At 35.0% G+C, this 26,235-nt stretch overlaps 1 protein-coding gene across 5 annotated transcripts in view; it reads right to left on the reverse strand.

The window, feature by feature from the left end:
- Positions 1–26,235, reverse strand: part of FGF14 (fibroblast growth factor 14) — a 376,579-nt gene that overhangs the window by 77,725 nt on the left and 272,619 nt on the right. For 4 of the 5 annotated variants that reach the window (XM_021530237.2, XM_021530240.3, XM_021530241.3 and 1 more), the window contains exons 2-3: positions 15,082–15,192; positions 6,829–6,932 (exon numbers count right to left, since the gene is read on the reverse strand). In XM_021530237.2, the coding sequence (XP_021385912.1) occupies positions 6,829–6,932; positions 15,082–15,192 (215 nt within the window). The remainder of the gene's footprint in view (positions 1–6,828; positions 6,933–15,081; positions 15,193–26,235) is intronic. The other variant, XM_021530239.2, reaches the window with a different exon arrangement.

A 26,235-nucleotide genomic window follows, 5' to 3' on the forward strand; every position in this document is an offset into this window, starting at 1 on the left:
TTGCACAAAAGCTCAGAGACAAACCTCCTTCAGAGCAACTGCACTACATGATGCTGTACACTGGGGAAAGCATTCCTCTCAGTCCCTGTGCCAGTCATCCCACTTCCTGAAGCATGAGATCAGATTACCTCATTTTAGCATACCTACCTACAGTTACTATTCCTTGTCATACAACTATTGAAAAATATCCAGCTACAGCTGCAGACTCTGTGACTGTCCATACTTAGCCAAGTTTGGAGGTGCAACTTTTATTCTTGGGGCACTTATATACATTCTAGAGAGACAGAACACATATGACAGGAGTTTTTTTTTGCACAGTGATATGAGAAATATACATGAGATAGGAAAATGAAAGATTTAAACAAACTTTCTTACAGATAAAAACTCAACTAGATCCTGGATACTGTAGACATTAATGAAACAAACAGAATATACATTTTTGGTTTAAGTAGCAAGAAACAGTGCCACATGTTTTGAGTCAAGTTCTGTTATTACGCTCAGCACAGCATTTAAATTCCAGGAGGAAACTACAGCCATAAAGTAAGAAACCACAATAAAATACTGTATCCTTATATATTCAAAGCAGCATTTTTCATTAAACAATATGGTTTATGAACATATAGTTCAAATAGTAGCCATTTGTGGGTGTGAATAACTCAGAAAGGTAGTAATCAACATAAGCACAAAACTTGAACAATAGTGATATCATCCTAAACATTTCTATCATTATAAGGTTTTCTGCAACACTGCTCTGCTCCACTGTGCTATTTATCTACTTTCTTATATTCCTTCTTATCACAGTCTCCTCATGTCAGTCTCATTCCATTCATCTCTTCCCTTCTCACTTCTCTCTTGCCTTATCAAACTCTCATGTGCCTCTGCATGCCTCCTTTTTCTATTTTATCTTGTGTGTGAAAGCATTGGCTTCAGTACATTCAATCAAAAATGTGCTGAAAATCTAACCCACTGAAAAAAGTCATGGACTTAGTATGTATTTTGTACCCCTTTTCTACTACATGCTGTAGCAGGGGCATTTGACACTCTTTTGTACAATATAGCAGGCCTATGTTATCAGTTGTTCCTTAAGTGCTACCACAGAATAAATAAATTCATTAGTAATTTTCTGCATTTATTTTTGGAAGGCAACCTGAGAGATAAATTATCTACCTCCAAAAAACAGATATAAATAAGCATAAATCATGCAGATGTTTTCCTCCTCCCTGTCAGTGTTTTTCAACTGCTGGAACATGCTGAACTTGTTTACCTTTTGAGAGATGCAGCCCACTTTACAGAGGAACACAGCCCTGAAACATGCTTTATCCCTCTCAAAAAATCTTTTTGAATATGAAGCAAACATAGGTCACTTTCTTACAGATCCAAATTCAATAAAAAAATAACTGGAAATGCAAAAATGGTATACATATGTAAGGAAGCACTTTAGTGGCAAGCCCTTGAAACAAGTGATTTTGCATAAGGTCTGTGCTTATATACTCTTAAAAACATCACACAATCAGTTTTCAAAAGTTCTTACCAAAAGCTGTGATTTTTAAATCATTAAAAATACCCATTTTCCTCTCTCCAAAGTGAGCCAGAATACTTCCAAGATACAGATAATGGCAAGTGAAATAACATCCTATCCTTTTCCTATTATAGCCTGCTGGAAGATAAATGTGTGGGAGCAGGTTGAGACCCTAAGGCATAAATCTGATATAAGAAAGAAAATAATGTTTTCTATTGATAACAATATCATGAGACACTCCACTCTAATATGCTTACATTTACAAAACTACAGTTACCTCAAGAGCAGTGAGATTTACACTTTTCTGATTTTTAGCATACTTTTGACCATTAGAAATAAAAGTCTTCATCTTTTAAATAATAGAGCAAGCTCTATTTGTTACTTTTGCTCTAAACAGATAGATTCCTGACTATTTCTAATATACTTTGCAAGGTGTATACTTTGCCAAAGCATAGGTCAACTACTGTTGTAACAATGTTGTCCTGATGTCAACATTAACCGCTTTTTGATTATTCTTGTAAAAAATTTAAAATTTTAAAATATCACATTTCCTCTTTGGTTTTATCTTGTTTAAACTTCCTTCTACTCTGTTTATTATAAGGTTTTATTCACCTCTGAACCTTCAAAGTACTGCACATGCTAAGCTTTGCTATTCCAAAGCATAAAGTGAGGTTCTATGAAAAGCTAGACAAAATATATTTTTCATTTGACTTTGATATGAATATTAGAAATACAGACTACTTCAGTTCTCACTCTTTTCCAGGCTTCACTGAAGGTGCTCCTATGTTCTTCCTTGAGGCTGAATTTTGTTCTCCTCAGAGAGGTCAATTATGTGGGCTTAAAGAAGTGACAGAAATAATGGCATTGGGAAGCCACTGAAATGTCAGGAGAAATCCTCAAAGGCTTTTTTTCAGGTGAGAGTTGCCAGCGTGATAGAACAAATACACTGCTCAGCAACAGATACTGATGTTCTCTCTTTCATGAAGGCCGTGACACACACTGATCTCTTACTGCAACAGAAACACTGCCCCAACCAACATCCTTCCAACACCCTCAACACTGTGTACTGTGGCAGAGCAAAAAAACAAACCCCCACCTCAGAAGAAGTTTATTCTGTTGAGTTAGTGTGACATTCATAATTCTGAAATACTTTAAAAACAGTTGGTAAAACCTCACCGAAATGTAGCCATGTCTCTCCAGTACTTTCTACATCCCTCCAGCGAGGTTCCCACTACCCCATACCCAGAAGAGGACCTCTGAAGCCACAGTGAACAGTGATGGAGGAGGGGACCAGAGAGGTCAGACCTGGCCCTGCAGGCTCACTCATCTTTTAAAGCATCAGTCTTAAACCATGCAGTGAATCCCCATGACTTTGATACCGGCTGCTGGACAGTATCACAGGTGTACTCTTTCCTCTCTGGTTTAGTTCACATCTCTGATCTCAGAAAACTGGCAGAAGAAATGGTGAAATAGGAAACACAAAAAAGAAAATACAAGCAGGTTAAGATGTCCTAGACAGGATTTTTCCTTGTCTACATTTTGGATTTTCCTTTTTCTTTTACTCTACCCAACAACGACAGGTAGTACAGTAACAAACAGCTCCTGTGATGAAAAAGGGAACCAGTGGCCCTTCCAAACACTCCCAGATATATCAAATAATTCTGAGGAAAAATCCATTGATGTAAACTCAGAAGTCTCTCATATCCTCATCACAGGAAAATAGGAATCATAAAATGGACTAACATACCTCTGTTTTACCTCTGAATTTATCCTGCTAAGATAGCAGGAAATCCTAGGAGCAAAACAAAACCTGCAGCCCCCTGGAAGTTGAACTAATGAACCACTTGCAAAGGGAGTTGATCAAAATTAACATCAAACCCAAGAAAATCTCTGCCAAGTACTGCACTGCCATCTTCCTGCTGCAGGCAATACCTGTTCCCCATGGAGAATCCCTGCAGCTGTGCTCCCATTTTCAGTGCATGGAGCTGGTTTAATTCCTTTTGATTTTGACAAGACAAAATCTGGAAATGAAACCTCATCTTGCTCACCTTTTCAAAAGACACGAATAAGGCATAATTTTTGACTTTAACATATGAAGTTCAAAACTATAATTTCAAAAATCTTGCTAGTAACTGAGATGGCTTTTTGGGGAAAAATTCAGATTCTCCAACTAGCTTTCACAGTTATTTAGTCAGTCATAAATATTAAATTATTCACAGTTCATTAAGCCATCTAAAATAAATTTCAACTCACTTTTATAATTCTCATTGCTCATTGTTAAAAGAACAAAGAAAAACACATGAAAAGGCTCTTGTTCTCAATTTCATATTATAGAAAATAATTAATTATGGTATTAAAATAATTACTTAAAATGCATAGAAAAAATCAGGTTATGATTTTGGTAAAAAAATTGGAAAATTTCTCTCAGGACTTTTGCAAAACCCTATCAAACTCCAAAGGTTCTTTTTTTCCTTCATTTGTCAAGACATTGATAGTGTATGTTAGAGAACCTGTCTCAAAAAATTCTCAAAGGACAGAATACAAATCTCAAGTGCTGCAGCAGGCAAAATAGGTATGAAAACCTCTTGAGACTGATCTGCCTACACAATTTGCTGTCCTCCTGTTTCTGTTCCAAGAAATACTGACATAGCACTCTTCTATGAAGTTTCTGCACATTTTTCTAGTTCTAATTCTGAGAAATAGTTGAATAAATCTTAAATATAGCAGTATAAAGGGAAAAAAAAAGAACGGATCTCAAACTGATGCAAGCAATCATTAAAAAAAGGATTTTTAAAAAGCCAAGAAACAATGTAAATTTTCATTTGACAATCTGTTTGCAAAACTAGTCTGTCATTGTACCTTTGTTTTCTTCTTAAAGAACACACAGCAGCTTTACACATAATACCTTCCCTGTCAGTGCTGTTGCTTAATTAGTCAATGTGATGTTGAACCTTATGATAAAAATAATTGAGTTGGGGCCTTCAGTCTCAGAAGAGAGGCATCAACATGTAGGGCATTCTCATAAGATACAGCTTCCTTATACTGTGAATATGAATGTGATGGGAAGAAGGGACACCCAGCTATTGTGTAGAGAAGGACTACACAGAACTTCAGTCTCAACTTAGACTAAAAATGCTACTTAGTCTACAGGGCATGCTTACATTTTTTAAATCTTTGTAAGAAATTTGAAATAAATATAAATAAATATATGTACATTTTAACTAGCATTCCCATTATGCAGCAGTTTTTTTCAGTGACTGCAGTTGGCATATGAAACTTATAAAACTTTTTTCTCTCATTCTCTCCTAAACAGTCAAGGGAAAAACATGTGACATGTAATACAGAACTTCTGCATTTAGGTGCAAAATATACACAGATGTGAAAAAGAGTCAAAAAGTCCACCAAGACAGTAATAGAAAGTGATTGTTAAAAAATATTTTCTACAAATGGTGATATATAATTCTACATACAGTATATCTTGATCCTCAGGAAAAGACAGACTTCTCTCTGATGCTTTGTCATTTTATATTCAAATGGAGTAGTCTTTAAGGTGAAAGCAGGGAATTGATGAGACAAAAATATATTACCAGTGTTGTCAATACATTAATATGAAACAAACAAACAAACAGCACTGATGTTTTGAAACCAAGGCCTTTAAATGTTTGATCAAATGTTATTTGTTTCCTTCTTGACAGAAATATAAATTGAAAATAATTTTGTAGACATAACAAAGTCTTCTACTGTGTTTTGTAATGTGTCAGTTCTGTAATTTAGTGGGCCACTCATCTTTCATTCTCTGCACAAGGAAGAGTAAGCAGTACATTATAAAAACACTCACTTCCTTGCCTCACTTAACTTCATTTAACTTGAATCATTTCCAGAATAATACACAAAAACAGTGCCTACCACAATTTGTACATGCGAGGTCCCAGTACAGAATTAACTATCAGGAAACGGCACATTTTCTGAAATTTGTATTTCTTTCTGTATTTCTGGAGGACTGAGAACTCACTTCAGGAACAGTGCTGGGCAAGAATGTACTCTTCACTGTGTCAACACATTAAAAAAAATGCTCTTCATGCCATGATCCAGAAATTACCTTCCCCCACAATTTGATGGAACTTGAAAATCACTAAGTAATTTTCTCTAAGTTTTTTCTTCAAGTTTTTTTCCTTCTGATAGCAAATATTGCATGTTTTCCTGTGATAGAATTTTTATTTTGAACAGATGTAAAAAAACAGTAGACAATACTGCTGGAGTTTCTAGCAGGCATTTTATGAGAAGGAATTTTCTCTTTGTCTTGACATTGGCATTCAAGACGAGTTCCATTTTTTCTTCCTAATTAGCTTTTGCAAGACAATTGTGTGTTTGAAACAAACAGAATACTTTCCCTCAGGGCATCAGAAACTTAATCTTTCCAATTTCCTTTCAATGGACATTGAAAACAAAGCAGTGTATTGTATCTCAGTTGGGAATTAAGAACTATGTGACGCAAAAAATGGAAAAAACACTATGTAAATAAATTTAACATAGATGTCAATAAAAATATAGTCATGAAAAATCCTTTAAGCCACCTTGTTAATACCTGACAGAATTGCCTGTTCACAATAAAGGCTGTCCATCTTTCAAAGGAAGTTAAGACCCAAAATTTATACAGAATTGAGGAATTTTATATTCACAACATACTGAGTAATTGATCAGCATCAAATCATAAACAATGAGGCCTTTCCAATCATTTTATCCAGCAGTCTTCTTTGTGACTCAAAAGACTTTTTTTAAACTTTGATCATTCTACAGATGTAATAGTCCCTCACAGAACTCTTTATTTTTCTTATATCTGATACAGAAAATCAATAATGTTAAGCATGCAGTTACAAGATTACGGTGATAAACCATAAGACTGTTAATGATCTTTTAGGTGGAAGTTCCACTCATAAATTTTATTAATAAAAATAATGGTTGGAGCAGTTTTTGGATTCTGATCAACAAGTCTCTAAGAAATAATTGCAGGTCCTTATTTTAAGGTTTTCAAGAACTGAATTGAAAGTTATAATCTTTGTGGCATATGGCACTCTACCATGACAGTCTGTCAGGAAAAAAGGTCTGTGGTATATTTTTTTAGGATTGCTAACATTCAGACTTTTATATGCAGTACACAGTAATTTCTACTGTGTCCCATTTATGCTACACACAAGCATGATATGTGCAACAGACATTACAGAAATTCTTAAAAGTGTACAGAAGTCTCATTCCTGTGGAGATTTCAGCTTCAGCTGTGCCTCCTAAACAGAGTTCAGCAAGGTACTTACTGATGTGTAGAGGAAACCTTCTCCATTTAGGGCTATATACAACCCAGTCTTTACACCCTGGATAGCGACAACTCGAAGTCCCACTGGTATAAGGTTGAACAATGCTGAGAAGAAAAAACATGACCAGATATAAATATGCTACAGTTAATAAAATAATCTAATAAACATCATTAGCAGAAAAGAAAGATAAACAGTTCCTGTATAATTTTTTATGCTTCTAAAATTAGACTAATGTGGAAAATCTTGCTTCTTTGATTCTGTCAAATAGCTCTTTATTTTCCTGGGCGTTTTTATGCCTTCCAACTAAAAGGTGCCCTCATTAAAGACTGATGTCAAGAGATCTGTGATTTTTTTTTTTTTTTTTGCTTTTGTGAATGATACATTTGATACAAACAGTAAGACACTGGTGTCATGTAATGACAGAGGCTTATCACAGTTCATAAAAGCACTGAAATATGTGCTTGACTCTAAATGTGCATAAATGTTATTGAACAGAATATAGAACTCGGTGTAATAATTAGAAAATAATTAGAAAACCACCTAATAACAAATACCCTAGAAATCCTGTATACCTCTGTAGTAATCCAAACAGCCACAATTTTAATTACTGTCTGAAGAAAAGACCAGTGTGAAGAGTGGGAGTTTACCAGCCTCACCACAGAAAAACACAGGTTGTATAAGTAGGTGGCATGAACCAGCTCTTCTAAAACTTATGCCAGCACACACCTATATTACATTGAATGACTCATACTAGAAAATTAGATGCAAAGCACACATCAGTTTTGGAAAAAAAGATCTGGATGAGACAGAGTTTATGCTAAATGTTTTTCCACTGTGGATAAGCCACAGATTCCCAAGTCTTTGGATGAAAACCAAAAGCCCAACCTGTGTATCCAACATATGCAGTGGGGACTATGTTTCTACCAAGTCAGGTGTCAGGAACACAGTAACACCTACAGTGAGTTACTCAAAATTTAAGGACATCCATAGGTGTGACCAAAAAGTGTACTGGATGAGGCTACCTATAAGCTAAAGCCCAAATCAAGAGAAAAAGGATCATGTAATTGCAGTGGATAAATACATTTCTCAAGGTGTGAAAATTCCTGCTTGGGCAAAGGACAAAAATCCATCCAGTTTGTTTATGAAGAATATGATAAAGTCTTTACAACTGAGGAAAAAAAATAGGTAGACTACTAGAAATATAGGCATGTATAAAAAAAATATACACCTTTCCTTCGAAATTGTCATGCAGAAAAATAATGTGTAACATCGGATAATTTTAGAAAAACACAAAGCCAATATAAAGCTTTTGGAATTGTGGAAGAGTTCTTCCTAGAGTGGTAGAAAGAAAAATATATTGAAAAAGAGCTCTAGAAGAACTGAAAACAATTTGGCAGGTTTACAAAGAAAATAAAAAAGATTACAAGAATAAGCACAAATAAATAGCATTTTAATTTCTGTCATTTCCAAAATTCTCCATTATGCTAGGATATTACAGTGCTGTTAAATAAAAAAAAAATAAAATGGTACAGATGCTGCAGATAAGGTTCCCTCTCTAATAAATGTAAACCAGTGAAATATGGCACTCACAGAAAAGATATCCTGAGAGTATATAGGCTAAAGACTGCATGGTTTGAGGGATTTTAGTTCAATGTAATTTGGAAGTCAAAAATTAGTTACAAATTCCTCATTATCCATTAATTTCATTATCCTCAAATGAAACAATGTCAAAACCAGCAAAATCACTGTTGTGGGTTGTGGATGGGGAGTCTATCACAGCAAAACAAAGTATCAGATGGCAACTGAATTTGGATTTTTTCCTAGAAGAAAAGAAATTGCAGAAGCAAACCATGCTAAAGGGACTGAAGAAACAATTGAAGGGACACAAAGAAGGAAAAACAAACAATACTTATATAAAGAAAAGAGGTCAACACAAAAGACAAGTCAGCCATGAGAAGCCATCTAATGAAAAATAACTTGTATACATAGTAGTTCAGTCAAAACTTCTGAAATGTAGATATTATTAACCATATTAGCAATAAAATTAAAGCACCAAAGCTAGAAAAAAAAAATTCCAACCACCACTGAACAAGAATTACAGGCCTGTAACACAGCAGTGTTTTGTGCAGCCTGTAAAGTTACTGAAGTGGCTTATAATTGCTGGTGAATTCAGAAAGAACTGTAGAAGACACATAATGCATCTTTTACTGCCACCAAATTTTAATTGGAGATTTTCAGAGAGCCTGCAATTAGTCTAAACCCTTACAATTTTAGAGTGTGACCTGAAATGCTGAAATTCTGCACAGTCAGAATATTCAATAAGCTTCACAGAATCCTTCAGACTTCAGGGAAACTAGGGAAGCCAGTCTACATTCAGCTATTGATTGACAAATGTTCAGCAATGTGTTTCATACTCGGGACAGCAAAACATGCACCAATAAGGCACAGCGTGTGGTTTTAATGCATTTTGAAGCAGGCCAAAAGAAATTCGATTTCCTTCAGAACCTGACTGGGCAGTACTCTTCACTGAGCAAGACTTTTGTGTTCAATTACACATTTCAAACATTCCTAGGATTCCCCTGTGCTATATCTCACTTTAGTATAAACTTGCTCTGAGAAAAGCAAAAAGCCTTCTAGAGTCTGCTGGCATTCCAGCTCTGCACAGCCAAAGATATGCTTTTATCTGAGGGGGGTGCTAAAAAGAGCCACATCCCTCTCTTCCTTCTCTCTTTAAGAAAATGGTCTGAAACCAAAACCTGGGGAGTGAGGTCCCTGAACGTTTTTATGTGCCTGAAGCCAGTTCAGTGAGTCCACATATGAGCTGAGAGGGGGGACACCCTCCAGCAGCCCAGGAAATACAGCGGTGCCGGGTGCTCAATGTTCCCATGCTGCAGGCTTAAGGAGAAAGCCTGGCAATTCCAAATATAAGTAGAACGTGGGAACATCAGGGAAGACAAGGGAACTGATTGGCAAAAATTGTGCAAGTAAAACCCTTTCTCCTTGTCAATGCTAAGACTGCACACTCCCTTAGCTTTGCTTTGTATCCTATCTAAATCACAGCTATAAAGCATTTGTGCTCTCTGCGTTTTTCTAAGGCAAGAGAAGAGACCTTTTCCTGCAAGCCTACTCCCACCACAAAAAAAGATCAGAAAATGGGGGTGGGGACACTTAGCAGGAACAACTGGCATGAAAAAAGGTTATTTTTTTATGTTTCATGGTGGATACTTGCAGGAACTCCAAATCTGAGTTGGATTCTAATCCTCAAAAAGTTTTAGCAAAAGTTTGAGTTCATTTTTTTTCATAAGCAATCACTCCTTTCTTGAGCAAAACACAAAACCTCTGTATAACTTTTTCCTTCTTTTATGTTATACCAACACAGTCCATTAACTTGAAATCTGAAATGCCTGAAATCAGATATTTCCATATAGTTGTGAAAGTTTATTTAGGTACAACTGACTTGTAGCTACCAGAAAATTGCTATTACAGATCACTGTTTTCCTCAAGAATCTTGGGGCCTCTTCTGCATGCACACTGCCCTCATGGCAGTTAACAAAACTTTCCACACTACCAAATCTCCAATCAGATCAAGGCAACTTCCTCAATTTATTTGCGGGCCCACGGGCAAAAATGACAACTCTATCAAAACATCTCTTAGATTGGCAATGACTGCAAGGAGTTTGGTGTATATAGAGATTTGTCCATCCATTTCTTATGGAGCAAACCAGTTCTATCTGCCCAATCTCACAGAAAACATAATTAATTTTTTTTCTAAGTATGACTGAACATTTACCTGTCAGACTAAGATTATCCCACTGGGAGAAACAGGCTTACCTAACTCCCAGAGGTGGTGTAAGTAGATGAGTAAATGCCTGTATAATTCTTTGAAGACAAACTTCAGTGCAAGCATCAAAACAGTGCAAAAAACCAGTGCAAGCATCAGGCTGCAGATATTTTAGTGCAGTAATCCAAAATTAACATTCATTAATCCAAATTTAACAGCACTGCAGGTGTTTTTTTCCTAATCTTTATGTGCTTTATTTCTATGTAATTATCTCCTTTACCTTACAAGGGTGCTGTAAAGGTTATTTTATGAGTTATGAGGTTATTTTATGATAGTGGTAGGTATTTTATAAAGACATTAAAAAGCTAATACTTCCATATTTGGAAGATATAAATAGAAGTATGTATTAAAAGATGAAAATAAAGGAATGTTAAATGGTTGCAGGATTTCTTGAAGAGCAACTCTACCAGGCACCAAGCACCACAAAGGAAGTAAAGCATTCTGCAGCATAATAAAAGATGTGCACAGCACAGCCAATTAACATTGTCTTGGATAATCACTTTTTCATTTATCAGTTTATGAGATAAGACTACCAATAGGTAATGCTCTTTTAATCAGAGAATATTATAAACATGTTATAAACAAAACTGTAATGTCATAAGGGGTACAAATTGCAACATTTGAGTCTATCACCTATAAAGGAAAGTATCATCATTTATGTTGCACTTTTTCAGTGGTTGTTGGCTGAGATACACTCTAGGTGAGTTAAAACCAGCTGTAGAGCTGAAAGATTCAGGGTTTCAATCTCAGAAATTAAAAAGTTGAAATTGTCTGTTTCTCAAATTAATTAGACTTCCTACTAAGCCTACCCTTCATTCATGAGACAAAACGTTGAAGATAGACCAAAGCCTAAAGATGAGCTGGTTTAGGTGAGTAGGACAGGAGGAGAATGTAATGCAAGTTACTACAAGCACACGTGGAAAGCATTTCTATCTTTTTATGATTTCTGTGCAGGAGCTTGTTTTTCCTAATTAATAATGATGAGGCCAGTGAAGCAAGCTGTATTTGCACCTGTGAAATCCAGGAACATTAGAGTAAGTGTGATAGCTACACTGAGTAGGACCTCAGTAACCAAAGCTACAGCTTTAACCACAGTCACTCCTGCCTCTGATACAAGCAAGACACAAAAGAAGACTAGAAACCGAAAGGTATTAGAGAAATTAAATGTAAAAAAAATATAGCTAAAACAATATATTAAAGACTGGGGCAAAAAAAATATTACAGACTGTACACCCAAGATTGTTTGGCTAACAGCCTTAATTTGGGAAAATGATTTAAGGAAACTCAGCACCATTAACCAACAGGTGCATTAATTACCATTGTTTTATGAAACGTCATTATCTTGGAAAAGTTATACAACAAATTTACAACAATGAACTGAAACCTGTTGGTCTGTTTAGGTTGGGTTCTAATATCATGGCCATCAACATGAGTAGACGAAAGTACATTCATGCAATTGCATATCACGTCTTCCTCCCTTTTTCAAGTTTCTTGCACACAGTGATACACTAAAAATCCTGTCATCTCTCTCTGCAGTCTCTAGCCTATACTCAAACTAGGACAATGAGTAGCTGATTAAAACAGCTGGTACTACTCATTTTGATTTCAAATAGAAGCAAATCTTAATCTTAGTTTGAGCTATCTTTCTATAACACTGTGACTCCAAAAGTGTGTAAAGTTATGTTTACTGATATACTTGTAAAATAAGTACAAATTTATATAGGTACTTGAGGGAATTTTACCTTAAAGTACTTCTCTAACTGCTTGACACAGAATACATAGCAACAGCACAAAAAGTAGCAGCATGACTAAGCTTCAAACAGTTTCCTTGCTGAAGACAAAAAAGAAACTGCATCTTTTTTCTCTCACTCACTCCTTGCTCCCTCTGGCTTCACTGACACCCAGTTACTCAGTGGGCTCTCTTCAGGGACAGTGAATAGTGCAGAAGACAGGTGGAAGGCTGGCAGAGATGCACACCCTTTGGCAGTCTATATTTCCTTTTTTTTATGAAACACACTTTGAATGGAAGTCATCCTCACTATCCAGGTAAGCATTCTATCTGTCCTATGGACAGCTGATACATGTCCATCCCTTCACCCACTGGGCACATTAAATGGGCAGCCTGCAAGCAACACAGTCAGAAGCAGGATTTTCTCCCTTGGGCAGCCAAAAGTTATTCACTTGTAAGCCTCAGACAGAAATTATCATGCTAAGGAGCTCAAAAAATAAAATATCAAAACACTAGAAATTCTACCTATTAGAAAATTATTGTTTTAAGGTGAAAGAGAGAAGGAAAAACAAAATATACTACAATAAAAAAGCAGTAGGAAAAAGATTTCAATAGGAAATGAAAGGCAACAAAATGGAAAGGGAAAAAACTAAGACTGGCAGCACAAGAGAAACAAACACATATTCATACAATAATGAATATACCAAATAGGTAAACATTTTCAGCTCTTAATATAGTGTTGATACATATATGCAAACAAAATTTCAGATGTAGACTGTAGGCCTTCCTGGCAAGCACATTAATTTTTCAATCTTCTGTTCTAAACTGTCTTTACGAAAAATATTGGAAAACGGGAGTAGTTAGGAAAAAAAAAAATTCCACCAGTTAAAGACAGAAAAAAATGCTTTTGTGGAAAAAAACTTCCACAACTTTTTAGGCAAGAAAAATAATTTTGGAGTAAAGCAAATGATCTAACAATATTTATGCAAAATGCACAATTCTTCTATATGGTATTTGGTTGAGTTTGGAGAAGTTCAACATTTCAGAATATTTATAATATAGAATATCCATTCCACATATTGGAAAAAGAAGAATAAGGGAGATGGGCAGAGAGCTGGAAAATCAGAAATGCACAGAAGAGGGGAAAGAGTGAAAAAAAAAGAGGATGATTTGTGAATCTGACAACATCAAAAAGAGAAACGTAAGACACTGTGGTCTAGCTTTGAAAAGGCTCCACATCCATAGAGATTTAAGAGTTAAAAAACCTCTCAGAAATAACAATAAAACATTGCAAAATTGTTGCAGTCATACACACCTTCTTGCTGAAGCTGAAAATAAGAGCTGGGCAGAGGGAGAGAGATCTGCACTTATACCCTAAGACAGCTCTTAGAACTCATCTAGGCAAAGCTTCTATAAAAAGTGAGAGTAATCCTGCCTTGTTTCAGGTCTTAGTATGTACTCCAGTACTGAAGTGGGTATGAGAGATGGACACATGGAGGGAAGAAAAGAAACAAAGATGGGGGTGGGACACAGAGGGCATGGAAGGGGAACAAAAACACCTGGACAGATACACATAAAAATATATTAAACAATTTTTCTCAATTAAAAAAACCTCCAAAACAAACCATAAAAGATGATCATCCTATCTGCTGATGAAAGGTGTTATAAATGACAGCTGTGCATCAATTAAAACAAGGATTTTACCAATGTAAGGCAGAAATCCCAAATACCTTAATTTCTGCAGCCTAATTTCAACATTTTTAAGGAAACTAAGGGGTTATTTATGTATGCATAATAAGAAGATAAATCTTGTGCATTAAATGTGCTTAAAATAAAATTCAAGATGACACAGAAATGTTACTTAAATTTGTCATGATAATTAAAAGAAACAAATCAAAAAACAACTGTTTCTCGAGTAAGAATAGGTTTAATTATCATTTGCAGCTGAAATTGTCAAACATATATATATATATATATATATATATAGGCTCATTGAATGAAAATAGGTAGCAGTATCATAGGAAAAGCACACCAAAGCAGCAACCCACACGGCCTTTCAAGACCGCTTTTGTTTGGAATATTTTTTAAGAACTGCCACTTTTGCCATCTCTACAGTGGCAAAAAAAATCTTTTAACATCATTGGAATTCTGGCTGGCGTAGGATTTTTAGCCCTAAAATTTTTAGTACCTTCAGCAAGGTAATTTAGCTTGTGTTTTATGAAGGTCTTTGATAGTTTAGCATACATTTACTTGCTTGTAAATTCAGATTTTTCCGGGAAATTAGTTTCCATGTCTTGTTATTTCTTTGTTACTTATTGGAAAATAAGAATTTTTTGTTAGATAAAGAGTTTTTATTAAAAAATTATTTTAATATAATTTTACCACTTTTATAAAATTATCAGAAGACATTCATTGGCCTAAATATCTCCCTCCTAAGGTCCATGAGCACTTACGCCTTCCCCTTCGGAGGCAACACACTTAGGCCAATGTCCTGCACGAGCCATGCTGGTGGTCACCAGGTTTCGAAGGGACAGAACCCTCCTCCTTGGGATAACACACATTCAGAAACCCTCCAAAGGCAGGCAGGCAGGCAGGCAGGCAGTACCACGGTGCCTGTGCATACACATTCGAGCGACGCGGTCTGCGTGTGCGATTACGACATTCCCCTGGGGCAGTCACTTACTAGAATTACTGCTGTCATCCTTGGTTCCATCGAGACTTCCATCGGGGTGCATTTGCAAGTAGTAGCCTTGCCTGCAATATAACCTGGTCACTATACCCTTGAGCTGGGGATCTGAAAGACAAACATATTTTGTCACTAGCCTCAAAACTTTTTCCAAGAGTTATCCCTACTTCTCTCACTTAGGAGGATGTTTGGTGAAGCAGCAATGCTGTCTTAAAAGTAAGTATTACAACAGGATGTGTGCTGATGGAGATGGAGAAAAATCGCTCTGCAGAGTGTTGTTAGGTCAGTTCTATGTCCTGTTCTCTACCTCCAAAATCCTTCATTATAATTAATACAGGTAAAACAGAGAAAAAAGGAACACCCAAAATATCCACAGTCAAAAGCTTAAACCATATTAAGCCCTGCAAAAAATTAGAGACTACAGCAACAAGTATAGACCATTATAGAAACTAACAAGACATTTGAAAAAATTTTTGAAAAAAAACCTACTGCTTTTTCAAATATATTATATTTAAAATACAGCAACTTATTGTACTGCACATAAGTTTTAAGGAAACTGTGAAGAAAAGGTTTGTTTCATTTCCTATCAAAAGTGGTAAACTTATCAGGTGCAATTTGTAATAGTATCATCAGAAGTTCCCAGATTACTTTAACCAAGCAAGAAGCAGATCCAACTCACCTGCCCTCTCCCACCCCCCAGGGAATAACACTCACAATCAGGGCAAGACATAAACTTTGTTCATCAGAAAGAAAAAGCTGAAAAAGCTCTCAGTAAGATAAAGCTACGGCAAATCCGGGTAGCTTGGAACAACGAAGGTTTTCCATTTAATACTCTGCATTTATGAAAACTGCCAAGAATCAGGCATGAAGTGCTGAGCCACAAATTCTTTGATTCAAAGCACAGATGTTGCCTTACCAAACCACAAACTGAGCTGTTCCAAAATTATTTCAGAGAAAGAAGGCATTGCATCTTTAAAAAATTCAACAGAACTACCTCCATGTTGTATCAGTATTAATATTGCTAAACATTAACTGTTAGGCCCAGTTCCAGGCAGCCAGTACATAAATTTGGACGAACACTGGCATTAAAATATCTATATCATATCATGCGTAGCTGTGCAATAATGAATTAAATTCATAAATACTTTGATACATATATATAATAAAATAAACATGTGAACTTCAAAGGAAGACAGAAAGCATTTTCATGCAAGCCTGTGGGCAGAATACAAAATTTGTATATAATTGCTCTCACAATTAATCATGCTGGGTTACTTAGAGTATCCTAAGGGGATGTAAAAACAAACAGTGGTAAACAAAACTGCCTCTAAATGGTATGTACTGAAATTTCTGTAGAGGCTCAGTTCTATGAAATTATCCAGTAAATGTTTTTATTGAATATCCAAATTACAAAGACATATTAAACAATAAGACCATCTGAATTAAAAATACAAGTTAAACTGTAAATATAATGAAAAACTGTTACTATAAATAGTAACACTGTAAGACTGCTGAGGCATGGAAATAAATAATATGGACAATGAAAGATCAACATATAAGCATATGCAACTTTAATTCAAAATGAAAATTTTGCTTTCTGTAAATTTTTACATTATGAAAAGTTTGTCTTTCTATATGAATACTCAGAAACAAATATTTTAAAAAATTTAAACATAGTAAACTGTAATTTATTTGAATGTACTCTTTCCATCAATTTCATCAGGTGATTCAAAAGTATTTTCATAATTTAAAAATGAAAATTGAGCTCCTTTTACACAGGCACTATTCCTGACAATGTATGCTTTCAATGTATACTTCAAATTGACACTTTTAAACATGTTTGCTTAACACTCATTAAAAAGGCATCTTTAAAGACTAAATAAAAGTATAATAAAAATATTATTAAAACCAGATCTTTAAAAATTATTTACAGGAAAAGTATCAGCATTTTGAAAAACACTTTCTATACCCTAAAGAAAAATGAATAAATGAATTTTTATCAAAATTTTCTAGTGCAAAGATATTTCATAGGAAGGCAAAGTACAGTCAACTCTCTGTCACCAGCTGATTACATCTACTACTTCAAGGGAAAAATCTCAAACTTAGAAGTTACTCTCAAAGTTGTTTTTTATACTCATTCTATTCAGTTTTCTAAATTGGCAAATTAAATATAGTTTCTAATAATAATTAATCTGTTTTAATCAAATGCATTATTTAAAATATACCCTGCTTTACCAGCTATCCAAAATTATATCTGAATGAGAGTGAAATGACACATCAATCTTGATTCAAGTCATAATAAGCAATAGTCACAAAGACTACTCCATACATCTTCAAGGTAAATATCTCCAAGATGAAGCAGACAATCCTGTCAGGCAAGAAGTTTATCTCTACTCCTTGCAGAAAGATAAGTTACCCTTTCATGTCCTTTTTGAGACATCTGAGCAGCAAGCAGAGAAGAGAAATCTGCTTGTCCCTGTATTTCTGTAGCATTTTATCTGCCCTTTGTCTCTTAATAATATTACAGGAACAGTCTTAGCTTCAGGTGATTTACAAATGAGTTTCTCAAATCCTTGTTGGCCACACTTTTTAATTTAATTTGTTTTGGCTGTCTGCTAGACAGCAGGACTTAGCAACAATGCCCAGAAACAACAGCAGAAGACTGGGGCTACCTGTCCACAGGTGTACTGGGTGTGTCACCTTTTTTAACTCTTACCAGGGTGACAAAGACAGACAGAGCAGCATTTATCCTTACCCTTTAACACCCACACTCGCTTTTATCTTCCTACATATAAGAGAAAGAGAATGGCAAGAAAATACAGCAAAAAATAAAGCAGAAACAGGATGAGAGGAGACAACCTGACCAAAGAGCTCCCAGTTCTCATGATTTTATCATAGAAATTTTGCTACTAGTTCTCTTTAAGTCCTAGCTGTCAGAGTGAGGCATTTATAATTTCTATTTAAATAATATAATTTCTATTTAAACACCTTGATTTCAGGGGAAATGAAACTAAAAAAAAAAGCAAACTTCACCATGCATCAAAAATTATGGAAGAGTTTGACATCTCCTAATGGTTTTTATAAATTTTTTTCCACCTTGTTCCAAGGCTGAACAGTTCAGCATGACATGTCAGCAATGCTCTATGTTGGGAAAAATTATTCTGACTTGTCATTATTAGAGGTTGTCTCTTAAAATTCAAAGCTCTACTGAATGGACAAAGCAACACCTCCTCAAGCCTCTCTTTCACAGCAATCTATGTGACAGAAGCCACTTGCAGCCCACTTTTCTTGCTTTTTTTTCTTGTCAGTGGTGATGGCAGGATGCATGATTGCAGTTAGCATGAACACTCTGTCAGTATCTTTTTGATGTCCTCAACAAAGGCACAGTTTAATTAAGATGTCTTCTCTCTCAAATAGTGGCTACAAAAATGACTTTGGCATTAACTCATGATGGGCTGAGTGCAGTCCTTGCTTTAGCAGAATTATGACACTTTATGTTTTGAATAGTGAATATTTTCTGTTCACACAGAGAATGGCTTTCACATGTACTTCCCCACTCCAACACACTGCCAGGACAGATGTATTTAGAATCTTTATAGACTTAAATAAACTAGGGAAAAAAACCTTATTAAATATGAGTGTTAAAACATAGATGAATTTAAAATGCTAAAAGAACAGTGGTGAATATGCCTATTGTATATTTTAAAAATTAGTCCCTTAGCGTCCATTTGAGTTTTAATTGTTAGTTTTTACCAGAGTAAAGCTTTTTTTTTTTTTTTTTTTTTTTTTTTTTTTTTTAGTGTCATTATTTATTTCCTCCCTCTTTTGTGCAAAGGCACTAAATAAATGTCTGCTGACAAGCAAATGCTTGATGGGAGGGGTAGTCTCACATCTTATGGAGAATAAACTGTCTCACATTCTTATGGAGAACAAACTTCACTATCCAGTCAGCTACCAGTCTGCCACAAAATGAGTCACTCAGTGAGCCAAGTAAAAGCCAGTATTTAGAGGTACATTCTGTTCAGATAGCAGAGCATCAAACTCATGATAACAGCTCCAGGTAATTCTTATTTTACTCGTCCTTTATTCTTTGCATTCTATTCAGTAGTTTTCACTTGTGTATACTCTAGTACCAAAAGTACCACTCATATTGAGCCAGAAATAAAAATACAAAACAAACAAAAAACCAGAGTATTTTTTATTTATGGTTTATGGTACTCTGACATGACTTGGCTGTCATGTCTTGCTTGCTGATGTTATGGTCAGCATTTGTTAGGAATCTTCTCCCTCATCTATTAAACTTTATTGAAATATAATAAAACCACATATTCTGTATTAGATATTTTTAAAAAGTCAATCCCCCAGAAACCTGCAACCACAAAATTCCTTTTGTACCTGGGAAGTAAAATACCCACCCAAAGTCCAGAGTGTCTCATCCACTCCAGGTACATCTCCCTATTATTCTATAAAAGTCCCTTTTCCTGACTTCTCACACAAAAGTACTCTAACAGTAGTGTGTGTATAGGGTGTGTTGGACTGGAATTCTTGCCATCTCTCTTGCTGAAGTGTCTCTACTTTGTATAAAAAATAATTAACCCTCTTCAGGCAGGTTAGACCCCATCCACTATACCACAGTCCTAGACATCTTCAACCCCTCACCGACTTCTGCACAGAAACTTTTTGTTGCTTGAGATTAATGTCTGGATAGTTTTTAAAAGTTAAAAAATGTCTCTGTGGTGCTTAGTATTTTAGAAACTTTCCACTAAGCAATTCAACAGTGGAAGCAGGGAAAAAGTTCCATATAAAAATTACATTTTCTTTTTTCGATTCTCATTTCAGGTATTTCGATTCCTGCTGTAATGCTTTTCCAAGTTTTCAAAAGCCATCTTCTTCTCAAGTGTACTGCTTCTGCTATATTGCAACAGTACTCAAACAGGTACAGTTATTAAGATGATCACATTGCATTTTGCCTTGTTTATGCCAAGCCTTGCATTGTCATTGCAACACATAAAAGTGCAGGGTCCTCTGAAATGTGCGTTATACAATCATAACGACAAGCTTCCTGAAGCAAGTACATTGCCAATGGGGAATTCAAAATGCAGAACTTTGTACTTCATTTAAAGGTGATAAAATCCTAAGTAGGCATCTAAGACCATCCTTCATTATTAAAGTCTTCAGGTGTTCCAGTGATACACCTCTTGCATTCAAAAGCTTTATACACTCATAACTTCTTTAGTAGGCTGCACTATCACCTGGTGTCTCAATGTTTCCAAGTTTCTGATAGTTTTTTACTTCCATTGTTAACAGGAAATAATAAAATTTGAACATTTATTTTATATGCTAGTGCTCTCTCATTTTAATAATATCTTTTTCAGTATTTCACAATATGCATTAGAAAACTAAACTTCTTAATTAAAAACTTAAGAGAAAAATGTTTCTGAAAGAAAGTTTTGTTCTATTCAGGGCAATAGGGAAAAGCACATAATGTGAACTCAGAAAAGCAATAGCTTCCATTATTCCCTGTTCCCATAAGTAATAATAGTCCTTGTTCTGAAACGAGGTGGCTTTCTTTTTGCTCACTTATTTTTCCGTTCTCATGATGATTACAGGGCACTCAACTTTGGTGTTTATTTTTAACTCTACTTTTTGTCCGTTTATGTCTCACATCACAAGTTCATCTCCTGCAGAACCCCGCTTTGAGAGCACAGTTAAGAGACAGAGAGTCCTCCCACGTTCCTGTGCTGCCATTGTCATTGGCACTTCCACAGCATTTATGAAATTTCCTGGTAAACTATGAAAGCAGGCTGGAGTTCTGCAAAATGGTTGCTTTTCTTAAAAGCCCCCTTTGTGCTGGCATCCTTGTCTTTGTGTTGCTAATGTTTTTATGTTAACAGCAAAATGTGCTCCCATTCCATTCGTGGGTGCTGACATTTTGTCTTTGAGTTTTACAGTGCATTTCAAACTACATAAGCCTTGTTTCTTGCTTTATGGCTTTGCTCAAACAAATTTCATCATCAACAGAATTACAGGAACTTGGCTGCTAGCTGGGATCATTTACATCTGTACAGATTTACAAGTTGATTGGATTTAATTGATTTGTCTACAGCATAACAATTAAGAGACTCCTTTAACAGACATATTATTCTTGGAGGGTATTTGTTGGAAAGGAAAGAAGATAAGATAGTTCAGAAAACACTTTGTTCCAAAATCAAAAATTTACATGAGCATGGTATTGAATTTTAGTCAATTCACTTAATAATTTGCATTTTTCTTCCTACTGGACTATACTGTATAAATCTAATGGTTCTGATCTTGCAACACATGGATTTATTGGAAAATTCCTACCTAAACACTTCCTTCCACTTTTGACCCATGTTTCTTCTACTACACTAAAATTCAAAGGTCTCAAATTCCTTAATATCTAAATGATATCTTAGTTTATGTTATACAAAGGAATATTGAGAAGAAGCTGGTCTCTCCTGCCAAGCTTACTTAGATAGCACCAGTCACAGTTTAATATATTTAACTAAAAAGCATCATATACCACTAATGAAAAAGCCCCATCTCAGCAACTCTATCCATTTTCTCAATTTATTTTGAAACACTACTGTCTAAATTCCATGTAAGAGAAGCCTTGCTATTATAGTTTTTATTTGTTCTTTTCATTTCACATAAGCCTAAAAAATACTCAATATGTCTTACTGAACCTTATTAATGCAGATAAAATAACATTCTAGTATTATGTTTTGGAGCTGTTCCTGTACCTGACCATCTTAGCTCTACCTAGCATATTCTTGATTTTAAATTCCAATGGCAAAACATTAGCATTATAAAAAATACTGTTTAATGTTTATCTTGAAAAGAAAAAAGCATCAAGCAATAGATCCCAGAAATAAGTAATTTGTGTCTTCAATTTGCAATAATCTCTTCTTTACTATCTTTCCAAGAAAAGCCTTTGTCAAACACTAAATGTAATTTTGCTCACACTCAAAAAAATACCAAAGCAAAATAACATGACAGTTTCTATTACTATTTAACCTACATATAAAAATTGACTAATTCACTGCCCCTGGAATCAGTATATAAATGGGATTTAAGAATGAGATTTCTCAGAAGATGTCACTGAATGTTGAAAGCGCAATAGGATGGGCATAGTTAACCTTTACATATGTAACTGAATTTATTTCATGTAGCACCTAACTCACCAAAGAATGAATTTGATACTCCCCTTCCTAAATAATTTCTGGTTTTAGAAGTCAACGTTTAAACATTGCATTTATTTTCACAAGGTTTATTACTTCACTCCTTGCATGCTGCATTACTAAGCAATGAAATATCTGAAGTCAGCTGCTATTTCTTTCACCAACTGACTTAGAAATAATTTTCAAAGTGCCCAAACAGTCTATTTTACAAGTATTCAAAGCCATCAGGATAACTGTTAATGGAGAGAGGGTAGCAGGATAATTTTAATGCAAAGTATTGAATCCTACACGACATTCCATTGCAGGAAGTTTCCATAGTACCAAGTGGCAGGGGTCTTTAACTTGTTATTAACTTCATTTAGTTCTTGACAGAATACATAAAAGTCCACAAAAGGAAGTATATTCCCTCTGCTTAGATATGCAAAACCATCACATCTGAAGTATGCTTGTCAAGAATATATTTAGTTCTATGTTCTTGCCAATGGCTCAAAATATTGAAATAATCCATTCACATTAAATTCCAGAAATTTTAGTTTACTGACTAGTCTGAAATTGGAGAAAAACAGAAGATGCACTGCCAATGAATGGAAACAAATAAGATTTTTTCCTAGTTAGGAAGTGAAAATTGAAAATTGCACAATATAGAATCATAGAAGTCATTTAGTTTGGAAAGACCTTTCAGATGTGAAGTCTTACTCTTAACCCAGCACTGCCATGTCCACCACCATGTTCCTTAGTGCCACGTCTATATATGGAAATCTTTTATATACTTCCAGGGATGATGACTCCACCACTTCCTGGGGCAGCCTGTTTCAATGCTTTCACCCTTCCAGTGAAGAAATTTTTTTCTAATATCCAACCTAAACCTTCCCTGGGTACAACTTAAGGCCATTTTCTCTTGTCCTGCTGCTCATTACCTGGGAGAAGAGGCTGACTCCCATCTGGTTGCAGAGTCCTTTCAGGCAGTTGTAGAAAGTGATAAGGTTCTCCCTGAGCCTCCTTTTCTCCAGTCTAAACAACCCCTGCTCCCTCAGCCACTCCCTATAAGATTTTTTCTCATAAGATGTGTCAGAGACATATTGCAAAGATTCAATTTTCTTCGACAGCTGAAGAACTTAAAAGCTTTCCTGATTCCAGGTGCAGCAGATTTCAAATATATCCTAATGCAGCACTCTCATTTTTTTAGTGCCACCACAGATGGCAGTACTACATTTTATACTTTTATACAATTACAACATTTTATAAAATTACAATAATCAAAAATTGTCATTTCCACATGACAGTTTGTTGAGTTGAGTAGAATGAGTAGAGATTTTTGCAGGTTTAAATATATAAATCAGAAAGGTAAAAGAAACAGGAATTAGTCTTTTTTCAGTACTAACAATATAGTACACAAATGTAAACTCCTGATATACAAAATAAAAGCATTAAGTAGTAACCAAAGATAAATAAATCTGTTTCAAATTTTAAAAACTCATTACATGAAAATAAAGGTGTTGATAAAACAATTACATTTTAATTTTGTGTTCAATAATGTAAAAAACAAAAAGATTTCTTCTTTATATCAGACAGGAAAACACTTACTGTGAAAAATTTGGATCAATAAGCTGACTTACAACCTTTAAAAAAGTAGAAAAGTAATTTTACTTGGAAGAACACTATGTATATTTATAAATTATTATTTATTCCTTATGCTTTAACATAAATCCTCATTGTCAAATCATGTCATTCACCAACACTGTCTGTACAGATTTGTTTACAAAGGCAAAATTTGTTTACAAAGAAATCACAGCAAAATGAGATCTGTTAAGTGAAAATTGCATTTCAGTCCTCTCCATGAAGAAGCAATATTACTAGAGATGCAGGAATCCAAAGAAATATTGATTGAGAAATGGATAATCCCACTGTGAAAAGGGAATAAATATATTTCCATATTTGTTATTAGTTAAGAACATTGTTTCTGTATAAAGCAAGATTACAGAGGTCCCATCAGACAAGGGGAAGTTTGTGCTGTTATAATGCCTTATTTACTTAGAAAAATATTTCTTTGTCTAGGAAAGCATGAATGCACTGGCATTAATTCTAATAGAAGAGCTACAGAAGAATTTTTAATATCATTACACATACAGTGTCATTAACAATTCTTTTAACATTTTAAATAGCATTACATTTGTCTTTCACAAAGGGTTGCTGTTTTCCCTTATAAACTCCAAAACCATCAACAGCAACAGAAGTGAAAAGGAGGCAGCATTACCAAAAAAAGTATAATTCAGGGTGTTCTACTTTTTCATTTATTTTTTAAGAAATTATATATGCGAGAAATGTGATGAGTTATCAAAAGCAGATTAGTAAGAATTAATTGAACCAGAAATAGCAAGTCATATTAAAGATGAAGTTATTTCTCTTTTTTTCAGTGTAACAAATTGTTGCCTGGGAATTCTGTCTAACCAGAGAAGAAATAGCAGGGTATTTCCTATATTTTATTTGACTATATGCACAAGCACCTGCATGTTTTTGAGAATACAGCAAGATGGAGAGACAAAAAGAGAAGCAATGCATGGCTGCTTTGGTTTCCTGAGATAATTTTTTTCCAAATTATCCCTGTGAGAAAGAGAAAAGTCCATTCAGCCTGCAGATTGCAAGGCTTTGTAATCTGTGGTATTAAATACTATTCAGAAATCCTAAGAGTAGCAGCTTGAAAAACTGATTTTCAAACTGAGACAAGAAAATAATCCCCTGCACTTGAAGAACAGAGTCTAAATCTTTTTGAATTCTGAAAAAAAGTAATTTCTTTATCATTGGTATGACAAAACCATGCAGCTTTACTGAAGCTACTCTCTGCTAATTTTTTGAGTTTGAGGTTAACTTGGGCCACACCTTCAAGGCTTTTTTGTCTTCTCCTCATCTCTGCTACCCAAGAAAACTTGGAATACAAAGTAAGGAAACAAACTATTATGAATTTACCCCAGGATGAATGACCTCAGGATGTGGGCTTTAAGGAAATCAGCAGAATTGACACTAATGATACAGGACAATCATAGGAAACTGTGACAGGCAATCACTCAGCTTAAACCTCTTTGAGGGACTTAAGCAAAACAACTTTGCTTCTCTAGAACTTCTCTTTTTTCAAGACTGACTCTAGCAAGAACAAAAAGATATGGCTAAAACTGGCAAACTCCATTTATTCTACCTAATGGTCTGGAGGTAAAAAAAAACAAACCAAAAACCCCAAACTAAATCAAACAGTTTATCCTACTTAGCTTACCCTGTTTTGGAAACACTATTTAGTCCAGATATTTAGCTACTAACCAGAAAGTAATCAGAACTATACTCATAGCATCTATGAGAAAATCTGCAGAATCAGTTCAGATCAACTTGATTATTCACTATTAAGGAGTAAATCTCCTAGTTCTGAATCTTTTGTTAATATAGTGGTGACACACTGAGCAGAGACTACCCAGCCATTCACTGCCACCTACAGAAAATGAAAGTATTCTATAATGTACCACAAGATTAAAAATACCTGCTAGGTTTTGGAGGTATTGGTTGGTTCATGTTTTGATGATGCCCAAAAATACCTCAAAAACATTGATAGATCTAAATTTTATTACAAGACAGACCAGAACATTTTAAATATATAATCTGAAAATGGAAAAAAAAAAAAAAAAAAGAGATTTATGAGGAATCTTCCATCCTATCGAGTGAAATTTTGCAGTGATTTAGTGATCTGGTTTTTTTACATCCTGCTTTGACTCCAGTGCAGCTCTCTCATAATGGACAACTGGCTATGCATCTACCATGCATACTTCCTTAAAGTGTTCAGATTGCAAGTCTTCTTCCAGAATGTTTCTCACATCCTGTCTTTCACTCCCTACCTATTGTACTCTCATTCCTTTATTGTTTCTCAGCTGCATAACTTTATTTTTTTCCAGCTGTGCATGCCCAAGAA

The sequence above is a fragment of the Lonchura striata genome, chromosome 2 (assembly GCF_046129695.1).
Source record: "Lonchura striata isolate bLonStr1 chromosome 2, bLonStr1.mat, whole genome shotgun sequence".
Lineage (NCBI taxonomy): Eukaryota > Metazoa > Chordata > Aves > Passeriformes > Estrildidae > Lonchura > Lonchura striata.